Source organism: Egretta garzetta, unplaced genomic scaffold, assembly GCF_000687185.1.
Source record: "Egretta garzetta isolate BGI_Z169 unplaced genomic scaffold, ASM68718v1 scaffold375, whole genome shotgun sequence".
Lineage (NCBI taxonomy): Eukaryota > Metazoa > Chordata > Aves > Pelecaniformes > Ardeidae > Egretta > Egretta garzetta.
The window spans coordinates 1,294,922-1,313,619 of NW_009259786.1; the positions used below are offsets into that span (position 1 = coordinate 1,294,922).

The 18,698-nt window shown below is 40.2% G+C and overlaps 1 protein-coding gene across 11 annotated transcripts in view; it reads left to right on the forward strand.

The window, feature by feature from the left end:
• The window catches only part of SECISBP2 (SECIS binding protein 2), a 32,135-nt gene extending 24,714 nt beyond the window's left edge, over positions 1 to 7,421 (forward strand). For 9 of the 11 annotated variants that reach the window (XM_035895012.1, XM_035895021.1, XM_035895014.1 and 6 more), the window contains 4 exons: positions 2,164 to 2,384; positions 3,076 to 3,230; positions 3,669 to 3,873; positions 4,670 to 6,195. In XM_035895012.1, the coding sequence (XP_035750905.1) occupies positions 2,164 to 2,384; positions 3,076 to 3,230; positions 3,669 to 3,873; positions 4,670 to 4,779 (691 nt within the window). In that variant the 3' untranslated portion in view covers positions 4,780 to 6,195. Of the gene's footprint in view, positions 1 to 2,163; positions 2,385 to 3,075; positions 3,231 to 3,668; positions 3,874 to 4,669; positions 6,196 to 6,241; positions 6,334 to 6,686 lie in introns of those variants that run through there. The other 2 variants (XR_004842105.1, XR_004842106.1) reach the window with 2 other exon arrangements.
• Positions 7,422 to 18,698: the final 11,277 nt, after the last annotated feature.

The window sequence follows — 18,698 nt, forward strand, 5'->3', positions numbered from 1 at the left end:
CAGTTGGACTTGATGATCTTAAAGGTCTTTTCCAACCTAAATGATTCTGTGATTCTATGTTGTTGTAATTCTCACTTCAGAATAAATGTTCCTTGAAAGAAAAGAAAAAAAGGTCAGAAATTTATTAGAGGCTAAGGAAGGAAAAGTAGCTGCTGTTTAAGTACCTTATTTTAAATAAATGGAGTACCAACTTAATACTTAAGAAAAAGAATAGCTGTTGTGGTTTAACCCTAGCTGGCAACTAAGCCCCATACAGCCACTCGCTCACTCCTCCCAGTGGGAGAGGGGAGAGAATTGGAAGAGTAAAAGTGAGAGAAGTCATGGGTTGAGATAAAGACAGTTTAATGGGTAAAGCAAAAGCCTCATGCGCAAGCAAAGCAAACCAAGGAATTCATTCATTCATCGGCAGGCAGGTGCTCAGCCATTCCCAGGAAAGCAGGGCTCCATCACGTGTAATTACTTGGGAAGACAAACACCATCACTCCGAACATGTTTCCCCCTCCCTTCCCCCAGCTTTATACGCTAAGCATGATGTCATAGGGTATGGGGTATCACTTTGGTCAGCTGGGGTCAGCTGTCCTGGCTGTGCCCCCTCCCAGCTTATATACCTTGACTCTGTGTAAGCACTGCTCAGCAATACCAAAAACATCCCTGTGTGATCAACCCTGTTTTCAGGACAAATCTAAAACATAGCCCCATACCAGCTGCTATGAAGGAAAGTAACTCTATCCCAGACAAAACCAGCAGAGTAGTAGACCTTACTTATTTTTAGCATGTACTTTGGTTTTCTGCTTCCAGACAAAATGCAAAAATGTAAAGAACACGACTAGCCAGATGATGTTTTCATGTTGTGGCTATGCAGAGAAGTAGAGGGAAGATTTATGGGTTACTATGTGCGAACACTGCTAGTTTGTTAAAACAGATGTGTGTACATACTTCCTTATAAGAGAAGAAATAGTCATTACTGTATATGAACCAATCAGAGATCTAGTCATGACAGTTTAAAACAGTTACTTTACGTAAGCAGTGTTTTAACTTCTAGTTTTCCTCCCATAAAGGTACCACTGGCCTTTTTTGTAGTTCGTGTTATAGTAAAGGCACCTTTACTGATACAGCCATTCTTTATCTTCCTGATGCCCTGTGTTAGCTCTAGTATAACTTCTAATTGCATTAAAAATTACTTAATTTTTGTCTATATAACACTTTTACTGAAAGCACAGTTTGGGTTGAGTATGTACAGGGCAACTCAGTCCTACCTATTATAGGATGGAGAGCATTCAGCACAGCTTAGAATACGTTGTGTCTTTAGATTAGAATTGTAGTGTTTTAGTAGAGTTGTCTTTGAGACCTAGTGAAATCAGCTGGAAATAGTAAATAAAACCTCTTGTAACTGAAATGAAATTTTGAGATAATTGTATCTCTATGATCCAGGATAAATCTTGCAATCTCTCCTCATAACCTTATGTGAATTTGCTACTTGGCATCTTTCTGTTGAGTGTGCAGTTGAGATGTCTTTAGTTTTTTCTCTTTGAGACCCTTCTTTACTGAATGATTCTTTGTGTAAAAGAGGGGGGGGGAGGAATAATTTGGAACCCTGGTCTTTCCCAGGGAATACTAGAAGGATGAAGTACATCTGTTTTTATCCTTTCCATATGAACACCACAAGGCTGTAGTCTGATAAGTAAAACAGGATTACAGACAAAAAATGCGAACCTAGGGAGCAGGAATTTGATCCAGATTTCCATCTTTGTTATGAGTAGTGTTGTATTTATGGAAATAAATTAGAATTTTATACTTTGGTTGCTGAACTTTGATTTATATAGGTCAAAATAAATGACCTCAGAAAAATGCTTCAATAGAAAAACATATATGTACATAAATATTTATTGGTATAGAGAATATATATAGGCTTATAGTAGAGTTTTATAGGGGAACCAGATACCACAAGTAACAAAACCTTCTGTAAGTTCTCAGCCACTGAAAAAAATTGTATGTAATTTTTTTTGTTTCATGTATATAATGAGTGTGTTTGGAGTGGAAATAGAAAAAAAGACAAAGACATAGAATAGAAGGTAAACTGTTTATATTTTACATATTACGTATTTATGTGTTACATATTTGTAATGTTAGGGGGTTTAACATATAATTGGTTCTTTCTTCTAGTTACTGCAACCAGATACTTAGTAAAGAAGTTGACAGCTGTGTGACAGATCTCTTAAAAGAACTGGTTCGTTTCCAAGATCGCTTGTATCAGAAAGACCCCGTAAAGGCCAAGATAAAACGCAGGCTTGTTATGGGTCTTAGAGAAGTATTGAAACATCTGAAGCTGAAGAAACTGAAGTGTGTCATCATCTCTCCTAACTGTGAAAAGATTCAGTCAAAGGGTAAATAAGTTAAAAAAAAATGCTTGCTTTTATGAAAGAAATGTAAAAAAGCAGACTCAGTATACTGACAGCAGTATTATTATTGGAGGAACTTACTTGAGCAGCCTTTGAATCCAGCCACATGAAGATGCCTTCCTTCAGATTGTTTACTGCTGTGCAACTGAAGTGTGAGCTGAGTCAAGACTCTCTGGCGCGGGGGGAGCTCTCTGAAGCTAGGATCTGTTTAGTTACTGATTTGCAGTGCAGCTCCACAAAAGATTGCCCTGGCACAGCTAAGAGACAAAAGCTACTGATGCCAGCTGTGCCACCGCCAGAAGTCCTGCTCTATCAGTCTCTTTTAGGCCACAGATTAACAATAAGTTGTCAGTGATAGGTTGTTTGAAATTTGTTGTAATTGTTGTTATTACTTTCTATTAACTTCTAAATAATTTCTTAGCAGCTGGGTCTTTTTTAATACTAAAGTAGACTATACTACACATATAACAAAATATGGAATAGTAGCAGACTAAGAATACTGCCAATTAGGAAGTAAGAAAAAAATGTCAAATTCTTCTTTAGAAATGGAGATCCATGTATTTTTTCCTATAAACTTTTGTAATTTCAAAATGTACCCGTAATCTTGGGATATTTTTTCCCATCTTTTAACAGCTTGAATAGTGTCATTCTTTGCTAATCCTGTTGTCTGCTCCAGGCGGGTTGGACGAGACTCTACACAACATTATTGACTGTGCCTGTGAACAGAATATCCCGATTGTTTTTGCCCTTAATCGCAAGGCCCTGGGCCGCTGTGTGAATAAAGCAGTGCCTGTGAGTGTGGTGGGGATTTTTAGCTATGATGGGGCTCAGGTACGTTGAAATAGATAGGCTCACGTTCTTGTTTAGCTTTACTTTCTACCTGTACGCGGAAAAAATACTCTCAACTTTAATGTTTTGTTTGTTTTGCTTTTGCACACTTACACTCTTTATCCCAGGTCAGTGGCTGATAGGAAAAACTGATTTTAGAAGTACAGCCACTCAGCACTGTTCAAAAAAGTAGTTTGACCATCTTTTCCTGGCATCCTCTCCATCTAGAGTTCTTCCCAATTTTTTTTTTCCCAAGAGAATCGGTGGTTTTATAAATGCTTATAAATGGTTTGGTTTTCATGTCTTTTTACATATCTAGCTGCTCAACTTTTCTATGTGAACATAAATGTTCTGAATGAAGAATATTCATTACAGATGTTCATGGAGTTGTTAAAGCTTACTGTATCACTTAAGATCTACTAATATTTTCTGTTTCCATAGGACCATTTTCATAGAATGGTACAATTGACAACAGAGGCCAGGAAGGCCTACAAAGATATGATAGCAACTTTAGAGGAACAAGCTGAAGGAGGACTAAGAGAAACCCAACCCAGCACCTTAACCACTGAAAAAAACGAAAAAAATGATTTATCAGAAACTGGTAAAACATCTTCCAAGGACTCTGATGAGGATGTACCAAATTATAGTGAGTACTTACTGACTTATTTTTGGTTCAGTTTTCATTCAAAGTGCTCTTCAATTCTACCATTTTCACTGAAACAAATGACACCTGATGCTTTAGTTGTTTGTAAGGGGGGAAATTCTGTTTTTCCATTATTTTTCCCTGCCTCCCCTCCCCCCAAATTTTATAAACCTGAGGTCAGCTCTTACTGAAAAAATCTTAGAGAAAATTCCTCTCTGTAATCCACTGATGGCAGACGGTACTCATTGCTTTGTCCAAGAAAGTTTAACAGAGCTCCTTATTATTTGTATTTGTTAAAAAATCCTCTTTTTTTTTTTTCTAGAAGTGCATACTCTGTAACTATGGTGTTCAATAACTATGTATTGAAGCCTGTTTGAGATCCATTTTCCTATTGAAAAGTACTCATGTTTTGTAAAGGCCTTCCACTTTTAGATACACATTCCTCCAGCTCTGTTCATACAGTCACCAGATGGTTATCACAGATACCAGGCAACTTAAAACTTCTTTGAAAGTTTTGAAAATGAAGTTGGATTCACCTTCATAGTTAGCCTTGCTTGAGTAGGGGACAGAGCATAAAGACCTCAATGAATCCCGTCACTCCTAAAGTATTCTTTCATGTGTCATCTGATGTTGGGTCGCGTATGTGCCAACCTGCTCATGTGCCAACTTATCTCAGCACTTCCTTTGAGGAGGAAGTAGAGAATCAGTGTGACTTCTTTTTAAGTTTTTTCTCAATTATTACACAGTAACCTGTTTGTTGGTTTGTTGTTTTTTGTTTTGTTATTCTAATATTCCCTAGTTAAAATCTGGAAGAGAAAACTTGAAGAAGAGTATAACCCATATGCACTGGAACTGGAGAAGAGTGCAACTGCTGACATGGTGATAGCAAATTCGGAAGAGCATCAGTAAATCCAGATCCAATTCTGTTGGCTTTTGATTTCTTTTTAGGCCCCCTAGGAAGAGGGTAGCAAAACAAAGTAACTTAATAAATATCTGAACTCAGCTGAGGAAACTGTTCTGAATCCCTTTAAGTGAAATACACCCTGGAGCTCCTGAGGCACTGGCTAATGCTTTTACGTTCCATGTATTTGGCTGATTACTATAGAAGATTACAACAACCAATTGTCTTGGCTTGAACTGGCTTGGCATCCTTTAATGGTTGTATGGACTAGCATTGATTTGTTAGTGATACAACGTAGCAAAAGAACTTGCTAGAAAGATAATTTTGTTTGGGAAGACATTCCATGAGCCAAAAGATTGGGGCCTGGGGGGAGCTGCTTTTTATTTTTAACTTTTGTTTAAAGAACTTCAACTGTTTTTTGATTGTGGGCTTGCTTTTGGTGTTTTTCTTCCAAGTAAATCTGCTCAGGTGGGCAGGCTGGCATCAATGTCACTTTCCTCCAGTCAGCAAGAAATTAATTCTGGGCAGGCAGCTTGATTGAAACTAATTAAGGAAGGCCATGGTGACAAAGTTCCCACTTAGCTCTTCTGTGTGGTGTTTTGTTCTTCTGGGATCATACAGCAGGTGTGAAGGGAGAGACCATGGACTGCAAAGGTCTGAAATTCCAGAAATGAAAATGCTCTGTTTAGAAATTTTATGAAGCTGATTAAGTGTACAACGATGATATTTCTGCTGCTACTGAGACTAGTTTATCGTAGGTCCTGCTCTGAAGTTAGGGGATATTGAAGGACAGCACCTGTGCAAGCTTGCTGTCCTGTCTGTACCTTCTCCATGCCAACATTCCTTCAGTTTGGGGTTGTGTTGGTGTATATATGTAAGCTTTTTTGATCAATCTCAGTTTGTATCTAAGGTAGGGAGAATTTATATCTCATACAAAATAAAATTTATATCTTGTAGGGAATAAAATTTTAAAAACAAAGTGTGCTCATAATGGTGGTGCAGTACCTTAGTGGAAACATCCTATATAAATACCATCGTTCACAAGTTGCAGACATAAGAGGACAAGGTAAAGGAAGTAATTGGAGGATGCATGTGTAACTTCTGTCAGATGTTCTGAAAGATGGTATAGATGCTATGTGCTGCTGCCAGCATCTCTGAAGTGTGCCTGTAAGTGCTTCACCACATTGAACATTTGTACTGCAATACTTTGGAAAGTAGCTGCCTTGTGAAGTTAGAAGTGATATAAAGACTTCAAATAATTTTTAAATTCAAACAATTTTGTAGAATGTAAGTTGTATAAAATCTGTTACAACATATGGATTCTATAAAGTATGGTTGTGACTTAGATAAACTCCTCTGGTGGTGGGCACTTAATGATACTTGAAATAGCAGTTTTGGGGAAGAACATTGGTAAAGGAAGCCAGGCTTACACTGGTTTCACTAGTTATGATAATGATTTTTTTGTATTAGTTTTTTCTAATCTTAAATGGAAATTAAGGGTGAAAGATCCCAGTGAAACCATGAAAGATGGTTTTGGCCAGCGGTTATCCTTGATAACCATGGTAAGTTGTGGTTTATTTGTCCTTGTGCTGCTTTGATGCATATCTGAAACTGAAACTGTTTAAATGCAGTCACTGCATGGAACAGTGACCAGTTGGTTAAGATCACATTAACAGCTTGGGGAGGGGGCATATTTTCTATTTTGTCTTACTGTAGAAGAGCATGAAAAGTACTTTGGAAACTTTATACATTGTTTAAAATCTTACAGAGTTATTTCCTGTTCTTGGGATGTAGCAAAAGAATTCACTCTAAAGGGTCACAGCTGTGTTCACTAATTCTGTTACACAGATTTATTTTCACAAAGTTGAGCTAAACAAAAAATCTGGCAATCTTTTTGTTGTTGTTGTTTTTGCAGTACTTTGCTGCAGAGACAAGGCAAAGCTCAGCTATGCTCATCTGAAATGGAGGTGAATCTTACAAAGCCTTACCTTCCCACTCAGTACCACAGAATTAAACTTGTCTGCTCCAAATCTACTGAACAAATAGAGGAGGACAATTCAAGGAAAGTCTTTTTACAGTTGTCCCTTAGCCATAAAAGATGTCATAAGAGAAGCACAATGGGGAAAAACTTCCCTCTGAATAGTTGGTGTGAGAAGCTTGCATCAGCATTGATTTATGATTGCTAGTGTGAAAAATAGGTAAAATAATTTGTGCATAAGAGTTTTCACCCTGCATGTGTGGCCAGAGTGTGGTCTGTTATTGAAAAAAAAAAAAAAGGTCATTTAGGAAAGTCTTAGAGTGAGGAGAATTCTGTCTTCAATGTGAGAAACAATTGAATTTGAATTAAATTTTAATTAAATTTAGGGGATAACTTAGGGGTAAGTATGAACTTTTCTGCTGTTGCTAGGAGCAGCTGTCCCCATGGACTCAAGCTACAGTGATTCTTAGGTGGCATCTTACTCGCTTCCAGATTGTTGAAAACCGTTGAGAAGACACAAAACTTGAATTAGGCCTCAGACTTCTGTTTATTAGATGCAGAAGGACAAAACTCTGAACAGCAATGCAGTAAAACGATGTCACAGTGGATTAAGTAGGTCCTCTGGTGACACCAGAAAGGAATGCTCTTCAAAACACTGGGAACAGAATATAAGGGTAAACACATTAAATTAAAATAAAAGTTTAAGTGCCTTTAAATAACTGTGATCCACATCTTACTAATCTCTAAATCACATGCCAAGATGCCCATGCCCAAAATTAACTGGTTTGCTTAATGAACTCAAAACAGAAGCCACACATCGTATTACATTGTTTGAGCAGCACAAGTCTTACTGAGACCACTTTTGTTCTTCGTTAAGCTGGAATAACTGGCATCAGAAAACCAGAGGGAGTTCCAGCATGGGAGGCCACTGCCTCTTGTGTAGCACGTAACTTTTAGTTATTTTTCGGTGCAGTAAGGATATCCTCTTCCACCTCAAGCTTCAGGTGATTTTTTCCTGAATATCAGTTTTAATGCTAGCACTAGCACTCACAAATACCTCTTTGAATGCTGTGGTATTAAGAGCACTGGGTAGTCTACCTTGCTTACATTTCTCCTTCCGGCCTGTTCATTCCTTTGTCTCTTAGAGGCTGTTTTTCTTGTTGCAGCTCTCCTGAAGAAGTAGTAGTTCAGAATGACATGTAAATAGTGCTTTAAAAATTAAAATGGAGTTTAAAGGCTGCCTAACTGTTCCACATGCAATAAGCACATATCATATCCAAAAGTCGCAAAAAGTAATCGTTGTTCTAAGTGTTCAAGAAAAAGCTGTGTGTGGACTATTTTTTTTTTAAAGGAAGGCCAGCTTTGATGGACAATATGATTTATGAAGTCCAGTAGTGTCTGCAATCCAGTTAATCTATAGCTGTGATGAAATTCATGTACTACATTCAGTATACATTGTTTTGGGCAGGACGAGAACTACTGACTGATTAGCCCTAGGTTAGTGGGCTGAAGGAGCAAACTGACACAATTTTAATATATGCGTCATAGATTAAGCAGATTTTACTGCCGAGAGGGTCAAGAATGACAACGTGTACAGGAATGCTAATCTCTATGTTACATAAATGCACTTGGTTGCAGAAGCATCATAAGCTATTTATAAAATTGGGACTGCAGTGTCTCACACAGAGTGCTGTAGGAGACCCCTCTTCAAAAATTCTTACCCAAGTTTTCCTCCAGTTTTGCATCATCTTGTCATGTTCACTGATGGCGCTTCTCCAGGTATCAAATTCTTTGGTCCATCCATCCTGACCCGCACTATCTGAGAATTGTACATGGGATGATTGCATAATTACACAGTGATGAAGTAAGTTGTTACCTATTCAGTTGCAGTACTTCCTGGGGAGGATTGGGATAAAAAGAACAAAAGCCACCATCTTGTCCTTCATTTTGCTCTACCTCCTCTTATGTTATACGGAAATCAGTTCTATTGAAATGGTCATGTCCCTTACCCTCTGCAGCAAACTCTACAGGCTCCAGAGTAAACAGATTCAGTGCCCTTATCTCTGATTCAAGGTCTAGAAAATAATGACTGACAGGTTAAGAGTTCAAACCCATTTAAGCAGCACAGGAATGCTCCAGTTACATCATACCAAGCCTGGGGAGAAGAATGATACAATACAGCTGACTATGTCCAGTTTTCAATCTCCCCATTTTTCAGTAATGTTATGTAGTTATTCTTCATTCCACTGAGAATGTAAGAAGGGCTATTTTATTGCCTCTTGATAAAAATCTAGTTCTGTCTGCCAGTTTTTCTTGCAGAATGTAACACTGTGGTGGTGACATAGAATTTTCTATTTATCCTTTGGGACACTAGCAACAGTATATAATGCTTTTGGAGCACAGTGAAAACCTCCATCTGATTTACTTCTACAGTAGTTTCATTTCATTCTGCTTCCAAGACAGGCTTCAAAGTAACTGGAGTGATGGCAAGACAACTTGTGTGACTCCTACTGCTTTTCTCTGTCACTGAAAAAAGTTCTGAGCTGTTCTTGACAAATTCATGTTTGTTATTAACCAGCTAATTAAAAATAATTCACTTTTTCCTTCACCCTGCCAAGAAAATCCATACTATATCATCTTCATTGCTCCTGCTCTCTTTTTCTAAAGAGTATTCAGACTTTCTCCAGGCCTGGGTAAGTTCTGAAAACCTAGTTGCAAATGACGCTCCAGTTGCCTCAGTCAGTTCTGGGTACCCAAAGGTCTTGCACAGCTGCTGAAGTTGCTTAACTGACCTCCTGCCCAGGCAGTCTCCAAATGAAGAGGTAGGAACTGACCTCACCCAACTACAGGGGACTTCAAAGTCACCTGATTTTTAAAAATCCTGTGTGGTGGGAGTTTACCATCTGACTTCCTTGGCATTGAAGTATTTTTCTACAACGCTCCCTAGAATTCAGGCAGGGCACCTGTTTTTAACTCTCTAGTACTCGTCTGACTGCCCATGTGTTTAGCAGTTTGTGTTCCATTTGTAGATCATAACTGCTCATTTGCAGGTTGGTCCTTTGTGGGAGGGGGTTAAAGAAGGAATTTTAATGGTTCTAAAACCTTTTCATAAACCATTGAAGTATATACTAATACAGTAAGCAAGAGTTACCATCTTCAGCTAGGCACATGCTTTATGGCTGAAAATGACAGAGCTTTCCTCGTATCAGGGTCAGGCCAAACCCAGCATACATTCAAAACCAGCCTACCTTTGTCTTGCACTGTGACGCGTACTTCTGATGTTGTGTTCGCAGCTCTTGAGATGAATGAACATTTATATTCTGTATTTTCTGACACTGAGTCTTTCACCCAGCTCAGAACGTGCACTCTGCCATCAAGCAGCATATGAGATTGCTCAGTGATGCACACCTTCATCTCCTGTCCGTTCTTCTTCCAGACAAAATAGGAGTCACCCGGACCTGTAAAAACGTCAGTCAGGCTTATTTTGTAAGAAAATACAAGATGAGTCTTTGAAAAGAAAACAAAAGCCCAAGACCTCAAGATTAGGCTCAAAAGCACAAATTGTAATGTTTCTTAGGTTTCTTCAGCTGAAATTCTGGGTACCAAAAGCATGCGATAAAAAGGAGCTAGCGCTGGTAATTGAGGTTCAAGCCGAAGTTGTAAATAGGCTTGTATGTATAAAGGTATTCCACCTGGATCCTCACAAGTGATCCTCACTGGCTGCACGAGTTCCATGAAGCAGGGCAAGAACATCAGCACTGTCTGCCTGTACGAGCTCCTGTAGAGCCAGGCCACATGACCTACTGCTGATCAAGCTACCTTCTGGTACGAAGCTGAAGCTGTCTGAGACGTGCCTTGCAAAATCTGAAATAAAGGCCAGGAGGGGAAAAAGTTCAAGAACTCAGTGTGTCGAAGATGCTGGAACTAATAATGAAAGCAGCAGAGTTGGAAACGCGCGGAATCATTAGTCACAGCAGGCAATTAGGCAAGACAGAACTTGGAAGAAGCTTGGATCAACAACAGAGAGCAATCTAATCTTTTAGCCTTGTTGCTATTATTCATCTTAACCTGCAAGAACAGAAATTGAATAAATCAGAGATTGACAGTAGCCTAGAGGACAGAACAGCTGTTCCTGGAAAATTAGCCAGGTTGGCTGAAGAGTACTTGGCAGTATCGGAGCCTTTTAATTTAAAAAGCAGACATCTGGACCAAGCTAAGAACTTTGCAGCAATACCGATGTTTAAAACATGTGTCTTGCTCCCTTGAGTCCTAGGATCCAGATTAGCCTTAGCAAGAGAAGATGTAAAGAAAACTTTGGGGTAGAAAGAAAATAAACTGGTTTTTGCAACTATGTCATGAAAGAACAGGTAACCTACTACAGAAGTTAGCTTCTACTGTGAGCATTTCAGACTGCAAATTGATGTGCCATTTTTTCTCTTAGAAAAAGATTTGATTCTAGGTCAGTGTCCTGAAAACTAATTAAATTTTAGATAGGCAGGCAGACCAAAAAAACCCCCCAAAAGGTAGTCTTTATGTCTGTGCATTTCCTCACTGTATTGTGTTAAATTCTTAGATCATTTGGAAATAGAACTAATATACTACAAATATGGAGATATAAGTTAGGAGTAAGGGTGAATGATAGAGAATGTGATCTAGTTAAAGCCTGGTGGAGTTTATCTATGAGGGAATGAGGGAGGGAGGGAGCGGCACAATCTCTTGAGAAGGACTGACTGACAAAGTGGGGAGGACAAGCATAAGCTGAACTGAAAGCAGCTAGCCTACCACACATTGAAAAAAAAAATAGTGTTTTATGGATGACTGTACTCATTCTACAATTAACAGTAGATAGGTAACATGACGCTAAAATGATGGGACATCTGGAACCAGGAACAAATTATTTCAGTAAACTAATGCCGAAGTTGGCATTTGGACAAATGGGAGGAACAGCAAGTAAATACAAGCAGAGCAGAAAGATAAATCTTTAAGTAATAAAAAAGAAGTAGACTTGGAAGAGTAGCAACCTAACCTCCAAAGTGCACTCTGGATTATACTTCCTAACAGATGCCACAGTGAGCCTGACACGGCGTTAACACAGAGGCAAAATTAAGCAATAGTGTTCACAGAGCTCAAGCTGACTTGGAGAAGTCAAAACCAACTCAACAATGGCGAAGATGAGTAAGGAGAGGGAACGCTGCAGCACAGGCCTCAGGATGAGCTTTTCCCAAAGCAAAGCAGGGTTATTACTCTAGCACTGTAAAAGCTGAAAGCTGGGCACTCGAGTAAAGCTCACAAGTTTTATCTGTGGTAGTTTGAGCCCTAACACCTGGGAATAGGGCCACTACTCAGAACCACAATCTTGAAAAGGGCCGCGGGAGTAAGCAGCAGCACGCTTGGCGCCAGATGCTGCCCTGAACTTACTTCACATGGTCACACCAGAGAACCTGCTCTGTTTTCTGGTGCTACAGATCAGAGTTCTTCTGGACATCTGCCAAAAGCTCATTTCAGACACACATTTCACCAGAAGACTAAAATCCAAGTTTCTTTATGCAGGAAATTTTGCAAGCTGTGTCGTCTCGGGTCGGCCCCATAAGAAGTTGCAACTGAGCACTTTTACCCCACCTTTGTTTTCTGGGCAGTCAGTAGCACTGGAAATCCCCACAGAGTAACACTCACATAAGTTAGTTGACAGCAAAGTCTAGGTTCAGGCACCAGTTGGGGTTTTTACTGATCTCTGTGTTTCACTGCCGTTTATTCCTGATTTTCAGGCACTGTGCTATTACTTGCCTCTCCTTTTCAGGATTGAGTGATAGAAAAAAATATACCATGAAACAGTTTCATCTGCAAAAACTTTGAATCACCTTTGTTAAATGCAAGTTTTCTACAACTCTAGAGCAAGATAAATTCAAAATTGGATGGAAGTGTTAAGTGTTTTTTGAAGATAAAGAAATTAGGATGAACGCATGCTCCACATTTGCTGCTCTTGTAATATAATTAATTTTTATTAGAGCATTAATTAATGGTGTAAACTTTAAAATGTGAATTTGTAACACATTTGATCTACTTACTCTGCCATCCATTTTAAGAATGCTTGAAAGATTTAAAAAAGTCATCTTATTAAAACATGATATTCCATCAGAGAATTAAACAGCAAGTCAGCCTAGATATACAAGTAGCTATGTTTGAGCAACAGTGAAAGACATTTCAAACAGTTAACTTCGAAAACACTGCTGCAGTCTCACTTTGTTAATAATCAACTTCACCACCTTTACAATTTTAGAAGGGGAAAGGTTAACAGTTATTAAAAAAGTAATAATAATAAAAAAGCCATGCTGCGCTGTCTGAACTGCCCCTTTTCTTTGCATAAGCCCTTCACAGTCTCCAGCGTCTGTGGAAGTGTGTGCTGCTTTTCCCACATAGATTTCATTTTCTCTATCTCTGCTTTCAACACTTTTGAGGGAGACAGTACTGCCCAGGCAGTAACAGCCCAGGGACTGCCCAGGTCATTTCCGCTGGCAAAATGGGTTCTCTGACCTACTCTAAGTCAGGCATGTTTGCTCAGACCGTGCATTTAATAGCCAGGTGACTTTGCCTCAAGATTTTCCACCAGGAAAAAAAATCAGCAGCCGTAGATAGCATTAAAAACTTAAACCACTGCAGCTGCTTGTAAACGTCTACTGCCAGTGTACCCATATTCACTGAATCATCGGTGGAAATTTGATCTTAGGTTAAAATAAATCAATAAAATCAATCAATCCAGAGGTAAAGAATTGAAGCATGCAGCTACAGATTCAGAGCAGCATGCTGATGTGCCCTGCCTAACTGTACCAAATTAGGCATTCGCCATACAGGAATCAAATCCTAACAGATACAACGCCATTCCAGAAAGCTTGGAGGTACCCATTCAAGAAGCAAGAGATGACAGATTAAGTAGAGTTCAGGGGCATAAGGAGCATGAGGGGAGCATGAGGGAGTGCTGGCTGAACTTCCTTCTTTTGCCCACTGCTGTGACCTGCAGAGCTGCACAGGTGTTTGCAACGCCACCCCACAGAGCTGCATGCTGGAACACTCGGAAGCACTACCCCATTGCTGCTGGGGTAGCAGGCCAGTTTTCCTAATCTTTAGCATGGTTCTGGAAGGGTAGGAACATTAAAACAAGGCTTCCCTATCAATTATTCAGAGAAACACTTCAAGGCAGAGGGAGGCGAGTTGGGCAAAACAAAGCATGAGCCATCAGCAAGCCTAAACCTCTTCACACTTTCCTAACTTCTGGAAGCAGACAGCAAATTGAAATCCAGCGAAGACAACTGACAGGTACCCCACAGAGAAATTCTAGCAGGTTAACATAAAAGTCTTTTTCACAAACTCCTATAATGTAGATGCAAAACTCTTACCAGAGGCTATCCTCAGTGACAGGAAGTTTAGGTTTGGGAAAAAACTCCCCCTGTATTCCCCAATACACACCAAAACCATTTCCAAAACTCACAACATGCAGCAGATTAAAAAAAAAGTTAATCTTAAAAAAAACAAACAAGAAAAAACAAAAAACCAAACAAAAAAACCCCCTGGCATCTGGGCATCTGGATTTAATGCTTGCTATCAGGCTTGCTGCTTTGGCTTGTACCGAATGCTACTGAACTCAGACTCCTACAATCCCAGATTTCAGAAAACCAAGATCATACAGGAAGCTCTCATCCAGAGCAGGGATTAGGTTTTTAAAAAGACACTATAATCCGGGTGCAAAAAGATTATTTTGCATCAGAGATCAAAGTTAGCACAGGACAAGGATAGTCAATCATTGATATGGAAAATAACAACCGGCACTTTGCAATACATGAATGAAAGTTAAGATTTAAAGGCTGGCCAGAGTTTCTTGAGCTGTAGGAGCCTGAGTCACTGCTGCTGACAACCTAGCAAAATATTAAATAAATAGTAAATGAAGCAACCAGGAGGGTAGCAGATTGGAAAAGCAGGGAAGGAAAGAATGGTTAAATTGAGGCAAGCATCTTTGCAGTTTTCTGAAAATAATAGCATACAGGGTAGGTAACCTGTATCTCAGGTAACTGGGGTTTTTTGGTGGTGTTTGGTTGTGGGTTTTTTGATTTTTTTTTTTTTTTTTTAGAGTAGGGATAATAAATTCTAGAAAAAAAAAATGGAAATAGCTTGACAGCAATTAAAAAAAAAAAAATCACTTAAAAAGCCAAGGAAACCAGACCTCTCTGAAATGCCAACAAAGAACATTACTTTGACCACCACTCATTTCATACGGAAGAACACGAGATACTCCTTCAAAAACCCAGTCCCTCTGTTAAATTACTAGCCCATACACGCAACATCGCTGCTGCGAGCTGACACAGCCTTATGGAGGGAGATGAAAAGTACCTGCGGCAAAAGGCTGGCAAGGCCCAGGAATGCTGGGGCAGCAGCCAGTCACAGCAGGGGCAGCGAGGCACAGGGCAGGCAGATGGGAGGAGGACCTGGCTTCTGCCTCCCCACAATGGCGCCCGAAAGCAGGCTGGGGAAACGACTGACTCGCCGGTGGGATGGGAATCCAATTCATAACTCTCGTGCTTCCCTGCACGGACAGCATGTATTTAGGTATTCTTTGTAGCAGGTTATGCTCCAGAGGCTCTGACACCAGTCCAATCCCATCACATCACACTGGACAGGACTGGGAAATCCAGCTTCTCAATCACAGCCAGGATTTAGGAGTTAGTGCCAGCATACTGCTCCAGGCTTAGACATTACTGAACCATTCTTAGCTTGACCATAGCCTTTACATATAAAAATGCACACAAAAGAAATTTCCACAGCAATTTTTCAAAATCTGCTTGTTGATGGCAGAATTTAAGAACGTGGCATCCATGTCATAGTGCCTACAGAAATTAATTTTCATCTGTCTCACAGAAGTCACTATGGAGGAAGCCATCAGAGCCAGGGTAACACCCACACTTAGGAAAGTGTTTAATGCTGCTGACTTTGCATGCAGAGCTAGATGTAAGGGGGCCAGAGCAGACCCTGATGTCTGAAAAAAAGAAGTACCATTGTTCCAGAAAGACAATTGCAACCTGGAGTAATACAAAGGATATTTATAATGTCTGTGCTTTTTAGGCAGAAAGGATCTGCAATATTTACTTGATTTTACAACCTTAAGTCAAGACTTCTAAGTTCTTTTCTGTTAATATATTAAATGAACAAAAAATGGGTAGCATGTCACAGATCCGCAGGAACAAATGGGTTTATTGTACCAAAATGCCTTTAAGTCAGTGCAGAAATGGCTGAAAGAAGTGGTGCAAACCAACAAAATTACAATTAAGAGCTGCTATCAGATTACTGTAGCCACAGATGCTGGAATGGGGTGGCAGGCAGGTAGCACGTGATACAGCACCAAAGGTCTGGGGAAAAGCTAATTCATGAAGTGGGATATTGAACTTGTTTAACAAGGTACAAACTTAGTATCCCTGTATGAGGATAAACCAACCACCGATTTCTACACAACCACACGTATTAAAGTCAAGGGTATTGCTTCAACAAAGCATTGCACCATGTAAATCTCAAAATATACTGCACAAAAATTAAAAAGTTATTTTAGAAAGTCTTAAAATACTTGTGCAGCTGACTTAATTGCCCTGGGAGATGCAGAGTGCCTCCTCTGTAGGCTACTGGTTAAACCATTTTCAGGTTTCAAAAACTAATGATGTAATCTGTCCGCAGGTGTATTTATAAAGAAACACTCACTAATGAAGGTAGGAAGAGATGTTCTGGGGATTATTTTATGTGACAGTTCACAAAAAGAATAGCTAAAAAATTGCAGCTGGTTATAAAACACAAGTGTAAGCGCATGGAAAACTACCATTTGATGTTGGTGGTTTTGTAAGAGTAGAACAAAGTTAACACGTGAAGTCAACTCCATTTTAAGGTGCTGACATGCCACAATTTAGGTGCTGTAATTTGTACCCTAGACAAACGTTTTGCTGTCTAGAACAATGCACTTCCCTACGCAGGCTCATTCTGCTCCAGGTGCTGCACACCTCCATGCCTCTCCTGGCCGAGCTCTGCATGCCCTGCACCACACCAACCAACCAGACCACTTTGGGGCGCCACGGGTGATGTAATTAATCCAAACCACCCCATCCCCCCCAAAAAAACCCCAAACAAAAAACCACCCCAAACAACCTCACCCAAGAATGACTTCCAAACTTCTGAAGCCACTTCCAGAAAGAAAGCTCACTCACTCCTGTGGGTAAGTCGGCCTCTGACAGATGAGCCTCTTCCTCCCCAGGGCAAATTAGGTACACCTTGGCAGGTAGGGAATTTGGAGCCCCATTGCAGAGACCTAGACCCACGTCACATGAGCACTTGGTGACACCAGTGCCGCCGGGCGCAGCACTGGGCTTGGCCCATTTCAGGCTGGCTCTGCAGGTGCTTCGGTCTGGAGTTTCACTCAGTCGGCAGCAGTGCTCGGGGAAGCACAGGGCGCCGTGTGTTCCCCACCTTCCCACACGCCTTCCAGCGCAGCTTTGAGCTTCACTGAAGGGAGTGAATCGCTTGTGATTCTGATACTTGTGAGTTACGGATCTTTTCCTGCATGGATGTGGGAAGCTTTCTTGCCCTCCCCTTAAAATGGCATAACCGCAGGGAACAGGCATCGTACATAGGTGTTATCAGGTACCCATCTCAGTATCTCAATGAAATAACAACTCCTTTAAGGTATACTGCTGAGTTTGCAGAACTTCTGCGTTCACCCTCACAGGGTTAGTTTAACAAGACTGAAAATTTAAGAAACCATTAGGGAAGAACTCCAGCTTCAGACAAAAACTAAGGTAGGAGGCAAGGCTTCTTGACACCATGGACACCGAGAGTCTGAACCCTGCAGGCCAGAAATACAAATCTAAAGCACAATGTTTTACGCTGTTTCTGACAACAAATGCCTCTAAATTGTTGTTCAGCGTACTCGGGATATTCTAGTCTGTCATTTGTCTGTGAAGTTAAGGTCAAGGATATGCTACTCTGTAAGGTGGGGGGGTGGAGGTGTCAGTAAAACACCTTTACGCAGAACCAAAGCTGCTAGAAAATGCCTGTTTCTACTATGCTTAAATCCAATAGAGGACATCAGAGGAATTCTGAAGCAGGTGCACACATTATCAGCTCACTGCCTCTCCCCTGCACAAGATGGTGTAGCATTTTCTTCAATTTACTTGAAGCCTGCCTCAAATGTCTTTAAAGGGTTTAAAAAGTCTGTAATGGGAAAGAAAAGTTCCATTAGAGGAAGCATATAGGAAACCTAATGCTTGCCAGCGGTTATCTAGCAGACAGGTCTTTGGAGAAGTGCCAAGATGTGAGACTCTTCAGGGGAGGAGAGAGGGTAACTGGGAGGCAACTCGTGAAGGCAGGTGTATTTGGGGAAAAAACCCAACAGAATGTGACAAGTGGCTGTTTGTGCTGTATCCACTTTACCCTAATGATGCTGAAATGAGCCAGTTACAAGGTCTTAAAGTATTATCTTTAGGCGAGCTTTCAGGTTAGAACATGTGGGATGAGTAAGAGAACTCACCAACTCCTGCTGAGTTTCCAGACAGCTTGAAGCAGACATTCAATCAAGAGATTCAGTAATTTCTCAAGAAAATAATGTTAGAAACTCAATTAGAAATTAGCTTTGTTTTTTTGACTGGATGATGTGGCAATCCATGTATTTGCATCATGTTTGCTAATACCATTTTGCTAATACCATACCCTTTATGCAGAAGACCAGGTGCAACATTTAATCCTCTGCCTACCTCATTTTACGCTCCCACTCCTTTTGAATGCATTTTACCTTATCTTTGTAGCTGAGGGAAATGAAGTTCCACTACAGCTATGTTTATGTACAGAAATATCATCAGGCACTGAAGGAATGTGAATAGATCCAAGCAGAGAGCTTCCTAGGAAAAGCATCTGCTTAGCTACCCGCCC